Source organism: Camelus ferus, chromosome 10 (genome assembly GCF_009834535.1).
Source record: "Camelus ferus isolate YT-003-E chromosome 10, BCGSAC_Cfer_1.0, whole genome shotgun sequence".
NCBI classification, from domain to species: Eukaryota; Metazoa; Chordata; class Mammalia; order Artiodactyla; family Camelidae; genus Camelus; species Camelus ferus.
In genome coordinates this window covers 46,194,918-46,219,216 of record NC_045705.1, presented here as the reverse complement: position 1 = coordinate 46,219,216, position 24,299 = coordinate 46,194,918, and the positions used below count along the sequence as shown (strand labels likewise).

At 47.5% G+C, this 24,299-nt stretch overlaps 1 protein-coding gene across 1 annotated transcript in view; it reads left to right on the top strand.

Annotated features, from left to right (window-relative positions):
- Positions 1-24,299, top strand: part of OTOG (otogelin) — an 86,049-nt gene that overhangs the window by 24,139 nt on the left and 37,611 nt on the right. Inside the window, 11 exon segments of the mRNA XM_014568021.2 lie at positions 1,270-1,344; positions 1,591-1,634; positions 3,143-3,296; positions 9,251-9,358; positions 15,166-15,304; positions 16,865-16,999; positions 17,299-17,445; positions 17,740-17,859; positions 19,729-19,845; positions 20,553-20,709; positions 23,385-23,411. Of these exon segments, the coding sequence (XP_014423507.2) occupies positions 1,270-1,344; positions 1,591-1,634; positions 3,143-3,296; positions 9,251-9,358; positions 15,166-15,304; positions 16,865-16,999; positions 17,299-17,445; positions 17,740-17,859; positions 19,729-19,845; positions 20,553-20,709; positions 23,385-23,411 (1,223 nt within the window).

Here is a 24,299-nt window from a genome sequence, read left to right as displayed (position 1 = left end):
GTGTCAGGTGGGGACGAGGCTGGGGTCTCCAGATCATCCGAACCTGGGGTGCTGACTGGGCCTCTCGTGTCCTGACTTCATCTCACAGATGCAGGGCAGACCTTAGAGGGGAGGATGGGCCGGGGGGTGGGCTCCCTCCTATGGATGCACCTCCCAGGCCCCTATCCTCAGCTCCTGCTCTTCACTCCAGCCCGGCTTCCCCACAAGACAGGACAACCCCACAGAGCCAAGAGGGTCGCTGCCTTCATTTCCCCTCTCCTTCCACAAATCTTTGTTGACCTAGCATGTTCCAGACATTTCTAGGCCCTGGGAATTCAGCAATGAACAAAACAGGATCCTGCCCTCACGGAGCTCACATTCTGGGTGGTGAGACAGATAATAAGCAAACAGACACTTAACGGGTCTGATGGTAACAAGAGGTATAAAGCCAAACAGGGCAGAGTGAGAACGGAGTCCTGGGGCGGGGAGGGGTTACTGTTGTATCACATACGGTAAGAAGGGAAAGAAGGCCTTTCTGATGAGGTGATATTTGAGCAGAGACCTGGGGGAAGCAAGGGAAGAGTGCTCCAGGCAGAAGGGACAAGGGGAAGGGCCTGAGAGGCTGTGGGTGTTCTCAGTGTGGCTCAGGGCAGAGGGGGAGGGGGAGGTGGTGATCCCACGAGATCCCAGGGCTGACTGGCAAGGCCCTTGGTCCCCCTAGGCCTGTTTCTCCATCTGTAAAATGGATGATGGGGGGCTGGAGAGAAACACCTATAGGGGGAGGCCTTTTCAAACTACGAACTCCTCTGAGATCCATGTGTGCCCCGTCCCCACCCTTTGAGGTTGAATATTGCCAACAAAGGGAGCCTCTGAGGCTATATGAGGTGAGGAGACGTTAGGGAGAAGGTAGTTGAGAAGCACTGGGGTTGGATGTGTTCAGACATCCTCTCCAGCCTTGACTGCTCTGCTCCAAGGCCTGCACTTGGTCGTTACCGGCAGGTGCTGTGGGTGGAATGTGAGGAGGAAATAAGTCTTTGCCCTCACGTAACCTACAGAGAGGATAACACAAGAATCCCCATTTTACAGGGTCTCTGCAGGGAATAGAAAGATGATGTATTTGGAGGGCCTGGGTGGTGTTCAAAATATGTAAAAACCCATGTGGCATAGGCACTGAGCCATCAGAACGGACGCTGGGTGTGAATGCCCCGGCTTGTCGGGGTGGGGTCCCCATCCTTGGTCCTGCCCCAGCTCCTGAGTCGGCTCACCTGTCTCTATTCCTGGGTTTTATAGGAACCAGTGCTCCTGCCACTTTCAAGGAATGGACTATCCCCCTGGAGACAGCGACATTCTGTCTCTGGGCCACTGGTGAGCTCTCTAGACAGCAGTGTTGTTATCCCCTCTCTAAATGGAAGTTGCTGACTAAAGAAAGCGCAGCTGGGCAGAACATTCCATGAAGTGACACCCACCCTTCCCCTCTGTGCAGGGAGCCAGGGACAGAAGTGGGGATGTCTGAGCCCCACAGGGCCCTGAGTGCAGTGACTCGGGGTCTCCAGGCCCTGCAGTAACTGGGTCGGCTGACCCCAGTATCTCTCTCTGTCTCTCTCTCTGCAGCCATTGCAAAGATGGAGTCATGAGCTGTGACAGCAGAGCCCCAGGTAAGGGTGACTGGGAGGGTGGGGGCTCCTTCATGGTAGTGGGGTTATGGAGAGGAGAGTGGGGAGCTCAAGGACAGACCAAGACAGGGCAAGGCCGCCCTGGGTCTTGTTCCACACTGAGCCCTCTGTATTTCTTGCCCTCTTGGGAGAGGCTCCAGCTGGGATGTGGCATCCTGAAACCCTCTCCCAACCTCAGCCCCACTCTAATGGCTGCCCCTCCTGCTTCTCAAGGAGATGCTGAGACTCTGTCTCCCTCAGGGGTAACCAGCTGGTTATCTGGACAGTCCCTTGACCTCGCCTGGGTCTTGGGTATTTTCGATCTGAGCCATCACGTGTCTACCGAGGTTGACTCTCTACCCAGCCCAGTGCTGGATGTGGGGTCACAGCAAAGAGGAGGACAAGCTGGGCCTTTGAGGCCCTCACAGGCAATAGAGAAGAGGGGTCAGGGTGGCATGTGGTGGATCAGCCTGTGAGGGGCTTAGAGGTCATAGAGCAGGGGGCTGGAGCCTTCAGGGAGGGCCTCCTGGGGTAGGGGATGCCGCTAAGTATGGTGATTGGCACAGAAGGGATCGGAAATAATCATATGGCAGGTGACACAGAGCAGGCCTCCAGAGTCAGGCAGCCCTGGGTTCAAATCTGCCCAGCACTCACTTCCTGTGCAACCATGGGTTACTCGCTTCATCTCTCTGAGCCTTCACTTCCTCTTTTGTATGTGACTTAGATCCCTGTGTTCTCCCCACGTTTCATGTATATTCCTGAAAGTGCTTTTCTTTTTGTTGTGTCCGGCTTCAGGTTTCTGCTCTTTGGGACTTTCATTTCATCCCCTGTGGTTATTCCTTTCTCTCTGTTCAATCACAGGGAGGGTGTGGAACTCAGCCCCCTTTTATTGATTTCCCTAAAAAAGTGTACTGACATGGTATAAGTGTACATGGCCGGCTTGACTGAAGGTTCGGGGAGAGAGAGTGGGCTTATGTCACAGAAACACAGGTAATGGGAAGTTGACTTCCCTGTTGTTGAAAGTCCCCTGGCCACCCTGCCTCACTGCATGGCTGTCTTCTTTCTGGTTCCTCTCCTGGTCCTTCTGGGGGCACTTCCTCTCACCTTATCATGCCTTTGGAAAGCAGAAGTGGCTTTTTTCCATTATATGGGAAAACAGGGGGTAATAATACCTCACAGAGTTGTTATAGGATTAAATAAGAAAATGCATGTGAAGGGCCTGGAACAGCACCTGGTGGAAAGGACACATCCAATAATTGGCCCTGGTAGCGGTTGTCCTGTTGTGTGACAGCACACACCCCTCTCGCCCGCTGTGATGTGCATCTGGGAATCCAAGGGAGGCCTCAGGACAGCCAGGGCTGAGAAGGCATCAGAGCCCCATCTGTGCTGCATCCCCCAGATGCTGGGTCCCCAGGTCTCTCTGGCCACCTCTGCTGCCAGGACCCCATCCTAGGCTGAGGTGTTCCAAGCATCTTGCTGAGCATCCAGGCTCATCCCAGCTTCTCTTCCAGCTGCTGCCTGCCCAGCGGGCCAGGTCTTCGTGAACTGCAGTGACCTGCGCACTGACCCTGAGCTGAGCAGAGAGAGGACGTGCGAGCAGCAGCTGCTGAACCTGAGCGTGCCAGCCCGCAGCCCCTGCCTCTCAGGATGTGCTTGTCCCCCGGGGTGTGTATCCATGTTGCCTTGGGTTCCCTCTCCTGAAGGCTGGCAGAACCAGGGACCGCAAGGTGGAATGAGGGGCAGGGAAAACCTTACACAGCCTTGCAGGGAGGCACCAGCCCAGGGTTGGCCAGTGACAGTGTAATGACCAGCAAGGAATCCGAGAAAGAGCAGGAGTGTGGGGAGCCAAGCTGGAGTGCAGTCTCCCTGCCTCTGCTTCTTACCAGCATGTGACCTTGGACAAGGAAGGGGCCTAGCTCCTTGGAGGCTCAGTTTTTCATCTGTAAAATAGTAATAATAATAATAATAATAATAATAATAATAATAATAATAATAATAATAATAATAATAATAATAATACTTACCACCTCAAGAGGTTGTTGTGAGGATTAAATGAGGGACTGTAAAGGAAGCACTGGGTGGGTGCCAGGTGTGCTCTACTGAAGAACACAAGAGAGGAAACCCATGTTCAGCTCTCAGCCTCCATCCCTGCAAAATTCTGACCAGGTGGAGGAGGGCTCGAACCCCTATAATACTTGAAAAAGAAAGGCCCCACCCAGTGGAAGTAGTCTCCCTCCTGGGTGCCTGAGATGCTGCCATCAGAGCATGCCCAGTCCAGAGGGCTTAATGTTTGTCACTAGCTACGTGGTGTTGGACAGGTCACTTCATTTTTGTGAGCCTGAGTTTGCTCATCTGTGAATTGAGGGCAGTAACACCCACCATGCAGGGTTCTTGTGAGATTTAACTAAGACAGGGCACTGTGCAGTAAGTGTTCCATGCAGCCTTGTCCTCGTCCCCTTCTTCGTACTGGACCTCCATCACCTCGGGGTGTTTGCCCTAGTGGCTCATGTTGCCGTATCAAATGCCCTATGAGGAGCTTATACGCATTCCACAGGGGCTTGTCAAAGGGAAATTATTAGTCTCAACTTGTAAAGGAAGGGCAGGCATTTCCTACCATCGTGGAACATTCTGTTGGGAGCTGGGATAATGCTCCTAATGATACCTGGGATGTTAAGTTAAGGAGACGGTGATCCTCAGATTGAGGGCACCTTGAAGACAGGGGCCAGAGTTCCCCTCAGCATATTCCTGTCTGTGGTGGGCACACAGAAGGTGCTAGGGGTGCAGGCAGGTCTGCAAAGGGCCCGGAGGCAGCAGTAGATGGTGGCGGTAGGGAAGGTCCCCCAGGAAGTGCTGAGAGACAGGGCTTGGGGGTGAAGGTGCAAGGCAGTGAGCCAGCCCATGCTGGGGTCTGACGTAATTACGGGGAAAGGAGGGGCAAGAAACCAATATTTATTGTGTATCTACTAAGCTCTAGGCAATGTGCTCAGGTTTGTAATTAAATTCTCCTAATGACCTTGGGAAGAAGGTGTCATTATTCCTGTTTTACACATGAAAAAATAAGAGTCTTAGAAAGGTTAAGTAGCTTCGGGTAGAAAGAACATTGCCGATTAAGCACATGCTTTTTTTCCTCCTTCCTCCCACAACCACAATGAAATGTTGGTAATGGAGTTAAAGAAAAAAAGTATAAATCACCAGAGACAAAGGGAACAAGAATGGGATAACAGTGGCCATGAGATGGGTCAATAGTTTTTGAAGAGTTGAGGGTGGCTGTGTAGAGACTGACCTTTCAGAGCAGGGTTTGACAGCTGATGCTTGTAGAGGGGAAGGCCAAGGAGAAACAGCCTATATGGTGTTGACAGCTTCAGGAACAGGAGGCTCCAGGCATCTCAGAAGGAGGGTAGTAGGAGCAAGACAAGAGGATGAATTGCAAGTCTGTGTAAGGAGTAGTTAAATCCCCAGATTTCCTAACCCCATCCAGCAGGAGAAAGATGGTAAGAGTTTCGAGAAAAGTCAAATCAGAGACTTGGGTCCTGGGGACAGTGGCAGGGATGAGATGTGAAATAAATACAAGGAGATGGAGTAAAAGCCAGCTGGGGCCCAGCCCTCTTCCCTCTTCCCCAGCTTGGTTCCCAGGATGGTGGCATCAAAGTTTTTGCCTCCTAGGCCAGAAATGAAAGAAGAGTCTTCTCTTGAAAGTTGACTGGGCCAAGAGAGAAAAACCCTAGAAACTGACATTTTAGGGGTTCCCCAACAAAATGATGGGCTCTCCCTAAATTATCAAGCTTCTAATCAATTTTTTGTGTTTCACTCTTTTTTTCTTTTAATTTTTAAAAAGTGAGACATAATTTATATACAGTAAAACACACAGATTGACAGTATACAGTTTGCTAGGCTTTGACAAATTTATACCCTCCTGTAACCCACACCCTCATAAAGATATAAAAAACCTCTTTTCCCTCAAAAAATTCCCTCATGCCCTATGTCTTTTCCCAGTTAGTACCTCCCCCACCTCTGCACCATAGTTCTTCATTTTGGTATTGGTCGACTCTGTTTGTTCTAGAACTTTGTGGAAATAGAATCTTACAGTACCTATCCTTTGATGTCTGGTTTCTTTTCCTTAGTTTTTGAGGTTGATCCACATTGTTGTATTTTCCAGTAGGTTTCTTTTTATTATTGCTCAGTAGTATTCCATTGTCTGAATAAACAGTACTTATCCACTCGAGTGTTCATGCATATTTGGGTTGTTTCCAGTTTGGGGCTATTTTGAATAAGGCTGTGTCTTTCTCTTGGATGAACACATCAGTGTGGAATTAAGTCCTAGGATATTTGCGTGTTTAACTACATAAGAAATTACCAACTATTTTCCAAAGCATTTGTATGATTTCACACTCTGCATGAGAGTCCTGGCTTCTACACGTCCTCACTAACACTTGATGTTTTCAGTTTTTCTCATTTTTGTTATTTTAGTGAGAACATAGTCAACTCTCACTATAGTTTTAATTTGTATTTCCCTAATGACTAATGATGAGTACTTTTTCATGTGCTTTTTGGCCATTTGTGTCTCTTCCTTTGTAAACTGTCCATTCAGGTCTTTTGCCTGCTTTTTATTTAGCTGCTTTTTTAAAAAAATGAGTTGCAGAAATTCTTTATATATTCTGGATGCAAGTCCTTTGTCAAATATATATATTGCAGATATTTCCTCCTTGTCTGTGGTTTGCCTATTCATTCACTTCAAATGTCTTAATATGTCTAAAAGCTTCTGATGAACAGAGCTTTAAAATTTTGGTGATGTCTACCATACCACTTTTTTCTTTATGATTGGTACTCTTTCTGAGTCCTAAGAACTCTTTGCCATGGTTCCAAAGATATACTCCTATGTTTTCCTCCAGGAGCTTTACAATTTTGGCTTTTACATTTCAGTCTATAGTCTATCTAAAATTATTATAGTTTGTATATGTTATAAAATGGAGTCATTTCATGTTATCTTTTCTGATGGATATCCAGTGGTTCTAGCCCCATTAAAAAAAAAAAACAAAAAACAACAACTTTCCCTTCCTTATTGGATTGTTTTGGCACTTAAAAAAAAAATCAATTGACTGTATAAATGTGGATCTGTTTCAGGACACTTTATTCTGTTCCATTGATCTATTTGTCTATTTTCAGGCCAATATCACACTCTCTTGATTTCTGAAGCTTTATAGTAAGTCTTGAAATCAGAAATTGATACTGCTCCAACTTTATTCCTTCTCAAAGTTTTTTGGCATTTCTAGGTCTTTGAATTTCCATGTAAACTTAGGATCAGCTTGTCAATTTCCACAAAAAGGCCTCTGGGATTTTGATTTGGGTTGTGTTGAATCTATAGATCAATTTGGGTAGAACTGACATCTTCAAACTGGTGAGTCCTCCAGTCTACAAATATGGTATTACTGCTCTATTTATTGGGCTTTCTTTAATTTCTCTCTTCAGTGTTTCATAGTTTTCACCTAAAAGTTTGCACTCTTATTGAATTTATTCATAGATATTTGATGTTTTTGTTGTTCATTCCATCTAAGTTGTCAATTTATTAGTTTAATATTGTCCATAATATTTCCTATTTTCCTTTTAATATCTGTAGGATCTGCAGCGATGTCTTTCCTTTGTTCTTAATATTGGTAACTTGAATTGTTTCTCTTTTTTTACTACTCAGTCTGGCCAGGTGGTTGTCAGTTTGATTGATCTTTTCAAAGAACCAACTTCTGATTTCATTGATCTCCTCAATTGTTTTTCTGTTTTCTATTTCACTTATTTCTTCTCTTATCCTTTTTTTCCCCTTCTTACTAATTATGTTGGATTTAATATGCTCTTATACTTCTAGTTTAGATCTTTGATTATTTTCTAAAAATAGAAGCATTTAAAACTATATTTTTGTAAGCACTGCTTTATCTGCACTCTACAGATTTTGATATGATATGTTTTCATTATTTTTGTTGTAATATTTTCTAATTTGTGGTTTCTTTTTTGATCCATGAGTTGTTTAGAAATGTTACTAATTGTGACATATTTGGAGATTTGCCTTATATCTGTTTGTTCCTGACTTCTAATTTAATTTCATTGTGGCCAGAGAATATACTTTGTATGATTTCAAGTCTTTGAAATTTGAGTTTTTTAAGGTCCAGAATGTAGTTTGTCTTGGTGAATTTCCCATGTATGTTTGAAATAACATGCGTTCTGCTGTTATTGGATGGAGAGTTTTAAAATTGTCAATTAAGTCAAGAACATTGTTAAGTTGTTGTCTTCTACGTCTATGATGACTTTTTGCCTATTCTATCATTAGTGGAGAAGAATGTGAGATCTCCAACTATAATTGTAGTTTTGTCTCTTTTCTCCTTTTAGTTCTGTGAGTTTTTGCTTCTGTTTTTTGAAGGTCTGTTACTTGGTGTGTGCCCATTTAAGATTTTTAGGTTCTCTTGATAAATTGACTTTTGTTATCATGAAATATCCCTTGTTATTGTTGTTAATACTACTTGTCTTGAAGTCTACTTTGTCTAATGTTAGTATAGCCACTCCGTCTTTCTAATGACTAGTGTTTGCATTGTATCTTTTCCCATCATTTTGCTTTTAGCTCATCTGTGCCTCTATATTTCAGCTGTGTCTTTTGTAAACAGGTTATACTTGAGTCTTGCTTTTTTAGTTAATGTCACAGTTTCTCCCTTGTAATTGGAGGGTTTATGCATTCACTTTAATGTAATTGGATCAAATTTAATACTACCATCTTGTTATTTGTTATCTGTTTCTCCTATTGTTCTTTGTTTTTTCTTCTTTTCTTCCATCTTTTGGGTTAAATTTTTTTAGTATTCTATTTTTTCTCCTTTATTTTAACTATATATCCTGGTATTTTTTTTACTGGTTTTCTAGAGATTATAATATGTATCTTTCATTTACCACAGTCTACCATGAATTAATATTTTACCACTTTATGTGGAATACTTGCGACGGCATGCTTTCATTTGCCTCCTTTTTGTTCTTTGTACTGTTATTGTCATATATTTTATTTCTACATATGTTATAAACCTCACAATTCATTGACATTAATCTTGCTCTAAATGCTCAGTTATCTCTTAAAAATTAACAAATAATTTAAAAAAATATTTCCTGACATTTTCCACTTTTGGAGCTCTTCATTCCCTCATGTGGATCTGAGTTTCCATCTTCCTGAAAATTTCCCTTTAACATTTCTTTCAGTGCAGGTCCACTGGTTACTTCATGAGCCAGCTGGGTGGGAGGGTCAATGTCCACGTCCATGGTCTGTTCATTAGACACAACTAGTGTCTACGGCACAACTGGCATCCAGCCCAGCCAGGAGGAATGTGGCTGGTAGAGCTGAGCCTTGCTTCCTGATTGATTGCAGAGACTTCTGAGCTGGGCCGAGTCTGTCTCTGGTTTTCCCTAGTTACTAAGGTACCTCTGAACCCCACTGGACATGAGCATGATGGTAGTGGGTACATGGCCACTCTCTTCCAGGGTAAATGGTGAGAGCCACTCCAAGGCATCCAAGAGGACGGAGTCCTCCACAGATGGCAGATATGTGGCAGATATGGGAAGGGCACTCTCCTGACCACCTGCTTGCTGTGTCCTTACAGCCTGCTCAGACACGGGGATGCATGCTTCCTGCCGGAGGAGTGCCCGTGCACTTGGAAAGAGAAGGAGTATTTCCCCGGGGACCAGGTCATGTCTCCCTGTCATTCCTGGTAAGTGAGGGCCCATCCAGGCTCTGTTTTTTGCTGAAAGTGAGGATGGATATGGGATATGATTACAAGCACAATCTAGCATTCCCTTTTCAACCATGTTCATATTCATGTTGTGTGTTTGTGTGCTACATAGGAGTTTGTATATAATATATGTATGCATGGTAAGAATTTGGGGAGTTTTTGTGAGTATTTACATGAATGTGCATTTGTTCAGACATGCATATGAATGTGTGTACATGTGTATTTGTAATCATGACAGTGTCTGTATGTTTATATGGATGTGTAAATGTGGGCTCATGTCCAAAATGCATAGACTGCATATGTGAATGTATATGCACATGCATGTATATGAGAAGTTGGGCATTCATAATCCTGTATGTGTTAGTGACTACATACAAGTATGATTTTGTGTGTGTTTACACCTGTGTTTATATATATTTGTGTACATCTGCATTTATTTAGTTTGTGGGGACGTGTGTGCAAAGTATGTGAATGTGTGTGCATGCATTGGGTATGCATATTTGTCTTAACACGTGAGTGAACATATATGTAAAATGTGCATTTGTGTTTTCCTATGAATATGTACATGCTTATGTGAATATAGGAATATATGTACATTCATGTACATACATATGTGAGCTTGTGCGCATCTGGATTGGATTCTGGGAAAACAGACTTGGGGCCAGTTCTGTAGAGCCTGCCTGGCCAAGCAGCAGGGGCGAGGAAGTGGATAGAGACACAACCTCCTAAATGTCACCCCAAGCTTCCCCCGCTGCTGTGCCTAACTCAGATTAACTCACTTTCCGAAGGCTTGGCTCCTAGAAGTGTCTATGGTGATTCTTTTTTAAGTAACTTGTTTTCCCACTCTCCACCTGTCCTCTGCTTCTGGGAGAGCTGAGTCTCTCCTATTTTGTAAATCACCTAAATCTTGAAGCTCTCCCAAAGGCCCTCCAAAGGCCTTATAACTACCCCAACAGCTAATGAGTCCTCTCAACCCATGTTTCCCAGGCTGGGCAGCTCCTGCTGTGGCCTCCTTTGCCAGGTGTCCCCTGCGTTCCTGGCACACAAAGGCACGTGGAGCCTCCCTGACATTCCCCCATGTGCCTTTGCACTTCTGGCTCAGGACCCAACCTGGGCTTTCCAGGGCTCTGAGAGTCCCAGTGCTCCTCCAGCCCTGATGTCTGCAGGACCAGGGTGGCCCTGTCACTACCCCAGGGGGCCAGGGGACACCTCAGGGACCCCTGAGCCCCAGGTCCTACAACTCTCTGGAAAATGGCCTAAGCACATCAGCTAGACTAGTGAGGTAGGATGGAGAGGGAGAGGAGAGAGGGCCAGGGCCCCTCAGAGAGGTCTGCCTAGCTCATTCCAGTGGAGCTCTCCACCCAGTGGAACCTGTTGCTGTCCTGGCCTCATATCACGTTCCAGTGACTGTCCAAAGGGGTTGGGCTAGACACAAGATCCTGTGTAAAGTAGCTTCAGGTCAGGCTTGATGTATTGATTTCTGGTCTGGTGTTTGTTTTGGAGATGGGTGAGTAATGATAAATTAGTGCCCTTCCTAGCCACTCAGCTCTCCTGAACCCTTAAGTCTCCTACAGGCTAAGTAAGGTTTCTTGGGCTTAGGGATTCATCTCGCATTAATGAGTGTGCATCTGTGAGTGTGCAGAGGGACGTGTGCTGCGGCTGGCTGCATGAAGGGGTCCCAGGTGGGTGAGGGGATGAGCAGGTCCTCTGTTGTCTCCACTACTGTCACTGCCATACTGAGCTCTGAGAATGTGCTGTGTCCTTCCCCTTGGCCCTGGGTGAGATTTCCTCTTCTCAAGGACATTCAGTTCTTGGTAGAGATGGCAGTGTGGAGTATAGGAGACAGCCTTATTTGGCCTCTGAGTCAGGGGCAATGGGGGATGGAGAGAGCTCTGGGGGAGGGGATGAGTAATGGTAATTGGATTGGTACCCTGATCTTGGGAAGCAAACTTGATCATTGTTCCCATGTTGAGATCTAGCTAGGGATGGCTTGATGAGGGCTAGAAGCCCCCAGGACTGGGGCCCAGCGGCCCAGCAAAGAAGCTAGGGGGGCTCCATCTTGGAGACATGTCCAACTAACTAGAGCACAGTTCCCAGTCTCTATCCCATGCTGGGGTTGAAATTGTCTTGTTTCCCTCACCCAGGAGATGGCCATGGCATTTCTTTCCATGTCAGCATCAGAGTCACAGTCAAGCCCATTCATTCTAAGGCTGGTTTCTTTAATACATCAGGATGTATTTATAGGATCAGAGCCCTGACTCTTACCCCAGAATTCCCTGGGTATAATGTCTCTGTGCAGGCTGGGTGCTCCATTGTTCATGGGATTTCATGGCTGTTGTGAGCCAGAGCGGACTGTGGGTGCCAGCGCATGTGGTGAGACATCAGAGCTCGCCAGCCTGGAATTGCCAAGGGATGCTCAGAGTCGGGGACTGACTCACTTTGTCAACTCACTGGATGCCAGCCACCGCACCAGCACCCCCAGCCTCAGGCAGGGGAATGGCTATGCTATGTTGAATCTTCCGTGAGCACTTTGGCCAAAGGGCTGAACCTTGGGATTATTTGAGGATTTGGAACATTGACATAAATAGGCTCTTTCCTCATGAAAGAGGCTGCCTGGCCACAGAGTGGGTCTTCTCTCCCTTAGGGGACTGGGACACACTCAGTTTTTAATGCTCTACCTTCCTAATATGTGTTTGGACTTTCTCAACATTCCAACTTGAAGGACATTTCACTGTGTCTCAGATTCCAACTGCTCTCCTACTGGGGAGGTGGGTGCTGGAGGGGTGTCTGGGCTGATGTGGCTTGAGTGTTGGATGAGATCTATTTACTGAGATGAAGACTGGCTGCCCATCTCTTCCCAAGTCCATGTTCAGTGACGTCATGTTGGTAGCATGGAACCAATCACAGAGGGGACATTTACAGCCCTGAATATACAGCTGCGTTGTGACAAGTCATGTAGGTGGGTGTGTGACTGAATGTATACACAGGCTTAGGGAGACGTGGAATCAGTGAGTTTATGGTGTGTGCTTGGAGAGAGCCTGTCTCTCATTGTTGCTGTCATCCGTGGAGCCCCAGGTCATGTCCCTGTAGTCCTGAAGATTTTAGTTCCATACTCACTGTCACTCTATCTAGCCCTGAACCTGCCCTAATTCTTGGAGATTTCAGTATCCATTTAGAAGTGTTTTTATTATCCTAGCATCTTAATTTCTTCATCTTCCCTCTTCCAATGATCTTATTCTCCATCCTAATGGAATGAGTGGCCACCCCCTATTTGTCATTCCCAATAACCCACCCGGCCCACATCCCAGGTTCATGCATCTCACTTCACTTTCTGTCTTTCTATTTCACTCCCTGTAACTGACCCCCCCCTCCCCAGTCCTTCAGCCCCACCTAGATTTCTGATCTGTGGACCCAACCAGGTCTGCACTGCCCCTCCCTCTCTGGTACTTTCCCTCCTCTTTGTGCCAGGCCCATGGTCCAGCACTGTGACCACTCTTGAATGCAGCCTCCATTCTCTTGCCTTTCCTGCTTGGCCCTACTTGTTTAGCAAAATCACAACTCTGGCGTCATCCACCTTTTGCATCTGCATCCATGTGCCTGAATGTGGCTGGAGGAACACATAACCAGGCTGTCTGGTCTCACTTTTAATTCATAACTCTGAACCCCAAAAAGGCCCTTCAGGCTGACCAGGGGTCATGCTATACTTTCCTGGTCTCATTCACTCTTTCATCCCCCCAGGTGACTGTCACTCTCTCCTCTCTCCAAATCCCTGACACCAGCTCCCCTCCGCTCACTCTCAGTTGATGGTCTCACTTCCTGTTTCACTGAGAAAATTGAAACCAAAATTGAACTTTCCAGACTCTATACCCGTGTATTCTGCCTTTACACTTTTACTGTAGGTGAGCTAAGTGTCTCTACTCCAACTTAAAGCTAGTCCCTCACTCGTGCTGTGGATCCCACCCCCCGCATCTGTTCAAGGGCAGCTCTACAGCAGTCCACCCCGTTCTCTCCCACACAGTCATTTTTCCATCATTTACTAGATCATTCCCATCAGCCTAAAAAGTGGTTTGAAAAACTTCCAGTCCCCTAGCAACTACTCCATTTCTCTGCTCCCTTTTTATTGCAGAACTTCTCAAAAAAGTTCTGTATTTGCTGTTTTCAATTCCTCTTCTCTCATCCTCCCTTCCATTCCACCAAAACGATTCCTACTAAGGTGACTGATAATCTCCACCTTGCTGTATCCAGTGTTCGATACTTGGTCCTCATCTTCCTAGACCAGTTAGCCACACAGTCAGTCACTGGTTATCATTCTCTCTTCCTTCATATTTTTCTTCTTGTGGCTCTGGGATTCCCCACTCTCTTGGTTTTCCTCCTACCTCTCTTGCTGCTCCTTCTCAGGTTCTTTTGCCAATTCTTCCTTTTTTCCAAACTCTTAATATTGGGTGCCCCAAGGGACCTCTTCTGTGTTTATACTCACTCCCTTGGTGAACTCACCCAGTCTCGTGGCAATAAGGCCCATCCATAGGCAGATGGTTCCCACATTTCTGGTCCAAACCTTACTCCTGAACTCCAGACTCACACGTCCAACCACCTACCAGGCATCACCACACATCTCAGATGCCCACATGCCCAAAACTGAACACATGATCTGTCCCCTCAGACCTGCTCCTCACTCAGTCTTCCCCGTCTGGGTTGATGAAGGCTTCATTTTTCCAATTGCTCAGGCTGAAATCCCTGGGATTATCTTTGAGTCCTTTCTTTTGCTACCTTCCTCCAAGCTGTCTGCAGATCCTTTTGGTTCTACCTTCAAAATAGATTCAGAATCTGGATCTCATTCCTTCCACCACTGTTACCCCGTTCTGAGTCAGCATCATCTCTTCCATGATTTGCAGAATAACCTCTTAACTGATCTTCTTACCTCCCCCTTGGCTCCCTTCAGCTTAGACTCAGCACAGCAGCCAGAGTGGAACATAAATCAGATCATGTTATTCCCATGAATAAAACCTCCAAACACTCCCCCTCTCACTCCTAACAAAGCTACCATTCTTACAATGGCCTTCTTGGACCTATGGGGCTTGGACTTCTGTTACCTCCCTGAATTCCTCCTCTCCTCCTCCTCCACTCTCCATCCTCGCTATGTTGTCTTCCCAAGTGTTCCCCAGGACCTTTGCAAAGGCTATACCCTCTGCCCAGGATGCTTGTCTTCCAAATGTCCGTATACTTAATTTCCTCACCTCCACTAAGTCTGCCCGCATGTCCCTCTGTCCACCCCCACACACATTCTCAATCCCCTTTATCTTGCTCCCTTCTAACCCACTATATTACCTACTCATGCATACTTCTTATTTTTTATGGTTTAGTGTGTATCTTCCTCCTCTAGAATATAAACTTCACAAAGGCAGAGGTTTTTTGCTGTTTCGTTCACTGATATGTCTCAAATGCCTGGAATAATGCCTAGGATATGGTTGGTGCTTAATATTTATTGAATGAACAAGTGAATGAATGAACAATTGGAGTGGTAAAGAGTGCGGAAGCTGGAGTCAAATAGCTCTGGATTCAGTCTTGGCTCTGTTATTTATTAACTTAACTTCTCTGAACCCCAGTGTCTCCTACACGAAATGGGTCCCTCCCTCCCACCCTCCGGGTGTCTGTTGGAGGTCTATGATGTTTCTGGACCCCCAGCCCAGGAGCACACAATAGGTGCTTGATGGGCAATAGCCCTGCCGTGATATTCAGGGTGGGGTGGGGGGCATGCCCTGTGAGGGGTCTGGGCGCGTGTGTTTCAGCGTGTGCCAGCACGGCTCATTCCAGTGCGCCCTCCACCCCTGCGCCTCCACCTGCACGGCATATGGAGACCGGCATTACCGCACGTTTGATGGGCTCCCGTTTGACTTCGTGGGGGCATGCAAAGTGCACCTGGTCAAGGTGAGCGCCTGAGTGTGTCTGCAGAGCCGGCTCCATGGGGACCCAGGGCAGCTAAGGCTGCTGTTGACGCATAATTGGGTGGGTGGGGGCATCTAAGCCCTGTGGTGTGACTATCTAGAGACCCAAAGAAGTGCCAAGGAGCAAGCTCAGAGCTGGACCAGGCCCACCAGTCATAAATAACCCCCTGCCTGTCCACTCACCATTTATAGCCTTGCCGCCTTGGGTCCCAGTGGTTTTTCTGTCTGTAACAGTAAAAGCCTCTCTGGGCCTTTATTATATGCCTGACAGCCTACCAAGCCATTTTTAAGCATTAGTTCACTTACTTCTTACAGTAATCCTGCAAGATCGAGTTTAGTGAGTCCACATTATATAGATGGAGCAACTTGGGCTTAGGGAAGTTGGTATCTCACCCGAGGTCACACATCTGAACCAAGAAACCTGACTGGAGCGGTGTGCTTAAGCAATCACATGTTACAGCCATCAGCTCACCCAGAGGGAAAGGGGTGGTGGTATGGGATGGCACAGTAGAGGCAGGATCCCCTCCAGAAGGAGAAAAGGGTACCAACAGGGTAGGCGGGAGAGTGCCCCAGACACATTCAGGGATCCTGGTTTTGCTAAGGGCCTCTCCCTCTCATTATATAACAGTAAGAGTAACAACAACAACAACAACAACAGTAATAATGACAAACTGTTTATGGAGTGAGTCCTATCTGTGCTGGGCTCTTTCAGTAACTCCAACAAGACAAAGACCCTGTTGTATTTTATTTTATAGATTTCAAAGGTTTTGCATGCTCTTCACTAATATTTAAAACAACATAGAAGCATATATTAAAAGCAAATATTCCTCTTCACATGTCTTCTGTTCCTGTCCCCTGCTGAATAAACACTCATAACAGGTGTGAATCCTGCATGATCATTTTCCATGCGACTGACAGACACACACACATTTTGGTTGGTTTCTATGAATAAGATCCTGCAGTTTGCTTTTATCATTATTAGTATACTTCGGACATTTTCTCACATAGTCATTCAATGTTCCTTTTTTCTATAGAGATCCACAGAAGGGATGTGCTCTAGTTTGTTTTATTATTTGCCGTTGATGGACGTTTAGGTTGTTGTCAGTATTTAAATGCTCAATGAGTATTTGGGTGGATGTGTCTCTAGACTCTCAGAAGTGGCGTTGCTAGGAAAAGTTACACATTTAGAACACTGTTCAGTGCCTGCAAGTTGCCCTCCAAGAAGGCATACATTACTGTCATCAGTGTGTGTAAGACAGTGCCCCTTCCCTCACACACCTGTCTACATTAGTTATCCCTATTATGTATTCATTCATTCATTCATCAGATACTTTTTGCAGAGTCCCTACCTGCTAAACAGTGCACCAGGCACCCAAAACAAAACTGAGCTTCAGAGAACTGAGGTAAATTGCCCAAAGTCACACAGCTCATATGACACAGAAGTGGGTTGAAAACCACTGCAAGAGGCCGTATCCCTCTACCTTGTGCCTCTTAGCAGACTCTTCTCTCCCTGGCTTTACTGCACGAACTTATTTCTCCTCAGAGCACATCAGATTTCAGCTTCTCTGTGATTGTAGAAAATGTGAACTGCTACAGCTCTGGCATCATCTGCAGGAAATTTATTTCCGTCAATGTTGGGAACTCACTCATCATCTTCGATGACGACTCAGGAACTCCCGTAAGGCCCGGTGCCGGTGAAGGCTGTGTGGACAATTTACCGGTTCATGGGGGCTGGGGGTGGAAGAGGGCTAAGGACTGGTTTCCTTACCACAGCACTTTCTCTTGGAACTGTTGAGTCAGCAGCCCAGACTGAGTTCCTTGGCCGGGGTCAGGGACCCAGAGGTCAATGTCAGGGCACGAGGGAGGCAGAGATGTTGGTGAACTCCTGGGGCTGGGCAGTGACTTGTAGCCAGGCCCAGCTGACCCAGGTGTTGGGGGATGCTCTGGTCTCAGGAACAGCCACCTCTGTCTCCCTAGAGTCCTGAGAGCTTCCTGGACAAGAAGCAGGAGGTCCACACATGGCAAGTGGGGTTTTTCACGCTGGTGCATTTCCCACGGGAGCACATCACCCTCTTATGGGACCAGAGAACCACAGTGCACATCCAGGCTGGGCCACAGTGGCAGGTAGTCACATGAGCAGTGACCCTCATGGGCCCTGTGTTCCTGCCTGGGACTGAGCCAAGCCACTGGGTGTCCTTGCAAGAGCTGTACCCTCCCCAAAGAGCCAGGAGCATCACGCCTTCTGTCCTATCTGCCCCAGCACGCTCTAGGCCCCTTCTCTGACTCTTCTATCCCTCTGCATACTGTGACCCCAGTAGTTGCTTTTGGGCCCATGACAGACACCTGGGCTCATGGCAACCCCTCTGCCCAAAGTTCACCACTGGGGTGCCAGCAACTGACCATTCTCTCTCCTTTCAGGGCCTGCTGACAGGACTCTGTGGGAACTTTGACTTAAAAACGGTCAATGAGATGAGGACCCCGGAGAACTTAGAGTTAACTAACCCCCAGGAGTTTGGTGGCAGTTGGGCTGCAGCCGAGGTAAAGCCTCTCTAAGCTGGCTCACCCCCCTCACCCGGATGGGCTCTGGTCAGCACTGAAAGAGCCTGGCCGCAGGCCGGGGGAGGGGCCTTGGTGTGAGGCTGCTCCTGCAGCAGCTCTCACAGTCTTTGATTTGGCATCCCCAGCCCTAGACTCCATCCTGTGGCCTGAGGATATGCAGCGTCCAGTCGCACAAATCAGACGCACGTGTGCCCTGGACCAAACCCTGGTGGGAGGGTGGGGACTGGGAAAGAGGCACAGTCTCTGTCCTAGGAGAGATGACCATATAGTAGGGAAGATGAGGTTTGCTGAAGCATGACCATCTTACCCATGTCTGTGCGCCCAGAGCCTGGTGATAGATCTGGAATAGAGGAGAGACCAAGAGAGACCTACATAGGTTGAGGCTAATCAGAGAAGGCTTCCTGAAGGAGGTGGGACTAGTGTGATACTTAAAAGATAGACCATTTTTGGATGGATGAATGTATCAGAGAGAAGGCCTCTGACAGGGAGAATAATATTAGCAGAGGCAGAAATGACAGAGGGTACCTCTGAGGTTTGGGAGATGTCTTACTGAGGCTGCCAAACTGTGAGCTATTGGGAGAAACAACACTGAACTGAGAGAAGGAGACCTGCGTTCTTGTCTTAAATCATCCAGTGACTTGCTGGGTGACCTTGAATAAGTCCCATTTTCTCTGTGGTCCTCTGTGAAGTGAAGGGTCTGGGAGAGGGATAGTGAACAGATTTCACCTCATGTGACAAATCTGATCAATTAGATGAGGCTGCCTGGGAAGCTGTGTTGAGAAATACCAACACGTGTGTCTGGCTCAGCTGGAAGAATTGTGATCAATTAGTTATGTCTGCTATGGGTGCTGCATTAGAGTGGTGATATGAGTTTTACATATTTGCCTTTCCTGGTCTGAGTGATCTTATGTTCCTAGTTCTCTGTTGGGGACTATATGGAGATAAGCCTATGTAGACTGGGGTCAGAGGAACAGTTAGTCATGGTTAGTCATGGCCTGGGGCTCCATGTAGTCCTGAAGTGGGACAAGGCTGTTCTCACAGCCTCAGAAAAGTTTGCTCTAAGCCATCCCATTTTATAGTAGCTGAGTGGGTGACCAGCCTTTATCGCTTCCCTCCTCTGACTCCCCGATGTTATTTCCCTCTCACAATAATTCCCTTGGGCATACCCTAGGGGGCTCTAGTGAAAATATAGGCCTGAGGGAGAAGATTCAGCCAACATCAGGAAATCTGTATTGGTTTTCTTTAGCTGCGTAACAACATAACTGCAGGCTTAGGAGCAGCCAACCATGCACAGGTATTATTTCACTTTCTGTGAGTCAGGAGTCAGGGCACAAGTTGACTTGGTCTCGGCTTTGTGTATCACAGGCTGCAATTAATGTATCAGCCAGGGCTGGGCTCTCATCTGAAAGTCTGAATGGGGTGGAATCTGCTTCCCTGTCTACTTGTGTGGTTATTAACAGCCAGTCCTTATTGCCATAGAACTGAGAGTTTCAGTTTTTTTTGCAAGCTGTTGGCCCAGGATGACCCTTAGCTACTAGAGACCACCCACCACTCCTGTCATCTGCCATTCACAGCCAGCAAGGGGGAGACTCCAGCCAGATGGGCTCTGCAGTCTTATGTAACATGATAATGCAATCACAGACACATAACCAGATCCATCCCTCACGTTTGCTGTCTTCTGTCACTTTGTCAGTTCGGTCCCTCCCACAGTTGAGGTCAAGGGATTATACAAGGACATGAACACCAGGAGCTGGGGATCAAGGGGTCACTCTAAGAGTCTGTCCAGCACATCAGGCAACAGGCATTTGGTGGGTAGGGAGGTCAACAACTCTGCCTTTGCCCCCTCAGTGCCCAGACACCCTTGACCCTCGAGACACATGTGTCCTGAATCCTCTCCGAGAACCGTTTGCCAAAAAGGAGTGCAGCATCCTGCTCAGTGAGGTGTTCGAGACCTGCCACCCTGTGGTGCGTGGACCCCGGCCTTGGCCACCCCTGGCCCCCTTCCTGCCTCCCTGGGAGTCCTTCTGCTCTCAGACTCCCCCACCCCCATGCCTTGGGAGAGACCCCTCAGGTCTAGAAGGAAGACCCATCTCTGTCGTTCCCCTGCCTCCAGCCTGCTCTGATGAGTCTGTCCTGTGTCCCCAGATGACCTGGGACAGAGAATCAAACAGAACTTCTGTGCCCTTTTCACACCTGTCTCAGTCTGGCTCTTTCTCCTGATCAGGAAGTTCTTTTGAATGGTGAACACAGACCCCTTGTGCTGTGGCATCGGCCTTCCCCGGGGGGAGAGAGGAGAGTGAGTGCTCAGATCTGCCTGAACCCGCCAGGGCCTCAGGGCTGCTGTCAGACAGGCCTTGGCAGTCTCTGGCCCTGGCTGGGGGTCCACACCTCATGTCTGTTTCTCAGCTGCACCTCCAGCCGCTGGATCTGATAGCCTAGGCCTGGGGAAGGAGAGAGCTTAGTTCTCAACATTGGGGTCTGCCTGGACTGTGGAGTTACCATTTCCCTCTGAGCCGGCTGCCTTTCTGCCCTCACCTGACATGGGCAGCTCGCCTCATCCTGTGGTCCCTTCACATTTATGCTGCTCCCGAGGCTGAGTGGCATCAACCAAGAACCTGTAGGGTTAACATTCAGCATCTGTCTTCTGACCTCTGACTTCTGACCTCCTCCAGGTCGATGTCACTTGGTTTTACTCAAACTGCCTGACAGACACGTGTGGGTGCAGCCGGGGCGGTGACTGTGAGTGCTTCTGTGCCAGCGTGTCCGCCTACGCCCACCAGTGCTGCCAGCATGGGGTGGCCGTCGACTGGAGGACCCCGCGCCTCTGCCGTGAGTGTCTGAGGGCAGGCCTGTGGAGTCCCCTCACTCTGGTTAGCATTTATTGAGTACTTAACTATGTGCCAGGCACCAACTGGCTTATGTGTATCATTCGTTGAATTCTTACAACTACTCTGTGAAGTAGGACTGCAGATTCCTGATTTACAGTTAGAGAAACGGGTTAGAGAGAGAGACTAAGTAACAGGCCTAAGGTCACACAGGCTGGTGGTGGGGCCAGGGCTCATCCCCAGTTGGTCTGGCTGCAAACCCATACTCTTAACCACTTTACTGGAGGAGTCAGGAGCCCTGGGTTTCAGACCCAGAGCTGCCATTTGCAAGCTGCGTGACCTCAAACAAACCCCCCAACCTCTCTGGGGCTCAGTTTTCTCATCGGAAAAGAAGGAATAGACCTGTCTCGCCAGGTTTATGGTGAGGGTCAAAAGGGACAGTGAATGTGAAAGCCCTTCGTCCGCTGAGACACACGGGGCCCATCAGAGGCAGCACCAGATAGCAGTCTTTTTTAGAGCAGTGGTGGTCTGCAAATGCTTTTGGTTGCACAATTCTATCAAGTAAAAACATTTTGAGCTCACATACATACACACAGACGTACGTATGTATGCTGTTAGTAGCGTAAGTGTTTATCACAAAGCAGATACAAAAGTAAATATTTAAAAGATGAAATAAAATACATAGAAATGTAAATGATTAATTAATTGATTATTATTCATTCCTGCACACCAAAGATCTTCCTGGTGCAAGACGCCTCACTTTGGGGTACAATGGTTGTACAGGTGCTGGGGCCAGACGTCTGGGTTCAGACTCAAGTTCCACCAAGTGAGGTGACATGGGGCATGTTTCTTACACTCTGAGTTGTACCTGAGGGTTAAGAGATCTGTACTGTCCTTGCAGGGGACTGTGCGATTTCAGTGAGAGAGTGCGCATAACGTACTTGGCACAGAACTCTGTTCTATACCTGGGCTTGCACCATGGGGACATGGGTGCTGGCATGTCCCGAGCCCTCAGGGCTTCAGGCAGAGTGACCTTAGGAAGAAAGTAGAGCAGAATCTGCCTTTGACTTCCTTTTTCTCTGTGGTTTACCCTGAGACCTTTCCAACAAAAATGCCCTGTGTCCTAATGCAGTCTGCTTCTCCCTCTACTTCTCTGATAAAATCTTTCAGGAAGGATAAAGGAACACACATTTACTGAGGATCTACTGTGTGCCAGGCCCTGTGCTTTCCGTGCATTAACTCATTTAATATTCAGGACTGGGGTGAAGCCAGTGAGGTCAGTGCCTGGAGCATAAGACTTAAGAGGATAACACAAAACTCAGTTATCAAGATAAATCACATTTTAAGACAATATTAAAAAAAATTAAAACCAATGCAAAAACACCTTCAATAGTCAAAATATCAAAATTTTGATTAATGATGGATTCAATATTATTGATTTTTCCTTTTGCCTTGGGCTCCAGTGTGGCTCAGCAAGGTCCTGTCACTGCTCTTGTCTTTATTTTAAAATTTTGATATTTTGTTCATTGTGGATATTTTGTGTTAACTTTAAAATTTTAAAAATCGTAGTAAAATATTAATGTCCTCATTCTTGAGATTTCTGATGTCCCCTTAAATTTTGCACCTGAGGTGAGCACTTGCCTTACTCTAGTCCAGGCTTCACAAGTCCATGGGGGCAGATGCTAGTGGTGGTCTCCATCCTATAGGGGAGGACACTAAATTTCAGAGAGGTTGAGTAACTTGTCCCAATATGCACAGCAGATGAGTGAGGGAGATGGGATTTGAACATAGGTCTGCGGGTCTCTAGAGAGCTGGCTCTTGGCGACTTCTCCAGGCGGCCTGTCATTGACTTGGTATACTCTAGAAACCAGAGACTTGGAGATCTTTTCAAGTTTAATCTTCTGAGTCCACGAGTGAGGAAAAGCACATACTTGCCCATAGCCACATGGTGGGTCAATCTCCTGGTTCCTAGTGCTCTTTCCAAAGGGCAATGCCAAATGCAAAGGAATAGTGTTGATCCTGTGAGTGAGGGTGGCCCCTTCTCAACTTTTATTCTAGATCCACTGGGTCGGCTGGCTCCTCATGGTGTTGCTCCTGCCTTTTGGTGCTCCCTGCAATGCCCCTGGCTTACCTCAGTGGACTGAGGACTCCCTGGCTGAGATGCCAGGGGAACAGGCTGTGGTTCTGTGCTGTGCCACTAGAGGGCGCATGGAGCACACACTTGGAGGAAGCTTGTCACAGCCTGATGGAAACTATACCCAGGGGCCTGAAAAAGGCTAGGATCCTGGAGGCCCTAGTCCCTTCCCACCCGAGACTTCTGTGCTTACATTCCTCCAGGACCTTCTGCAACATTTCTGATTGGATATTCCACCCCTTGATTCTATTCCCCCACTTTGGGGCCACACAAAACACTCTTCTATTCAGCATTCATTCATTCATTCATTCAAGACATACTGAATGCCTACTCCAGACCGCACTTTGAGCTTTGTGCTGGGGGCACAGAGAGGAGCCATTGTATTTCCTACACCTTAAGACATCTAGATCCAATGACCATATCTGAATTTTGAAGTTTGGGAGGCAGGCCACCTTGGAGAAGGTGGGAGAGCTGGGATGCCAGGGTCCTTGTCCTTGTCCATCTCTCCCAGCCTTCTCAAGAAGTCTCTGTTTTCTCTCTTTCAGCATACGACTGTGACTTCTTTAACAAAGGTGAGCTCATCCTCCCCAAGTGGAGCCTTGGGAGCTGGGGCACTGCCTGCCCTGCTCTGGTGCCACAACAGTGTCAGCCATCCTGAGGCCCTGTCAGCCCTGGAAGAGCAGTGATGTGGGACAGGAAGACTCCAGCATGCAGAGAGAGCCCTGACAGTGCACGCCCGGGAATGCCCCGGAACTCTGTTTCCAGCAGCTCCTGCAGCCTCTGTCCAGAGCCCAGGCCAGGCTAGCTTTCCTGGGGATGTGCTCACGCAGGGCAGCTTCACCAGGAAGTGAAAAACCCATCTACACCAACAGTCCACCCCACGGCCTTTATAATCTAGCTCATTAGGCCCATGGGATACCATCTTGGGTTTCCTGAAGTTTTGAGTTGGCAAAGGCAAATTCAAACTGCTCTTCTGGAGGGTGGCTGGGGCAAAACCTATGGCCCAGATTCTTCTTCAAGTTCACGCAAAGTCGCAGGGTACCAGGATGTGCTCCAACTTCTGCATTAACCACGTCATGACTAAAGACTCCAGGGAAGTTAATGTCAAGTGTTAGAACAAATTAGTTAACTTCGTCCCTAGGGTTGGGGGTGCAGAGGGGAGAGAGATGTCTAGGAATAGTTTCCAGCACTGATCTTTGTGCTGGTTGGGGCCAAGTTGGCCGAGTTAGATGCCCTTCAAGTCCCTGCCATTCACCTTTGACTTCTCAGGTTCCCTCTGCCCCTGCCTTTCAGGCACCATCTTGCCAGGAGCAGGCCTATATGGGTATAAGCCCAAGGCTCCATCCTTAGTTGCCTACAATATCAGATTTTGGTTTGAAAAACATCCCCTGGAGAGAATATAGTGGGTAAAACAGTGGAGGACTGACTAGACACAAGGATACCAGTTAGGGGCCCTGTGA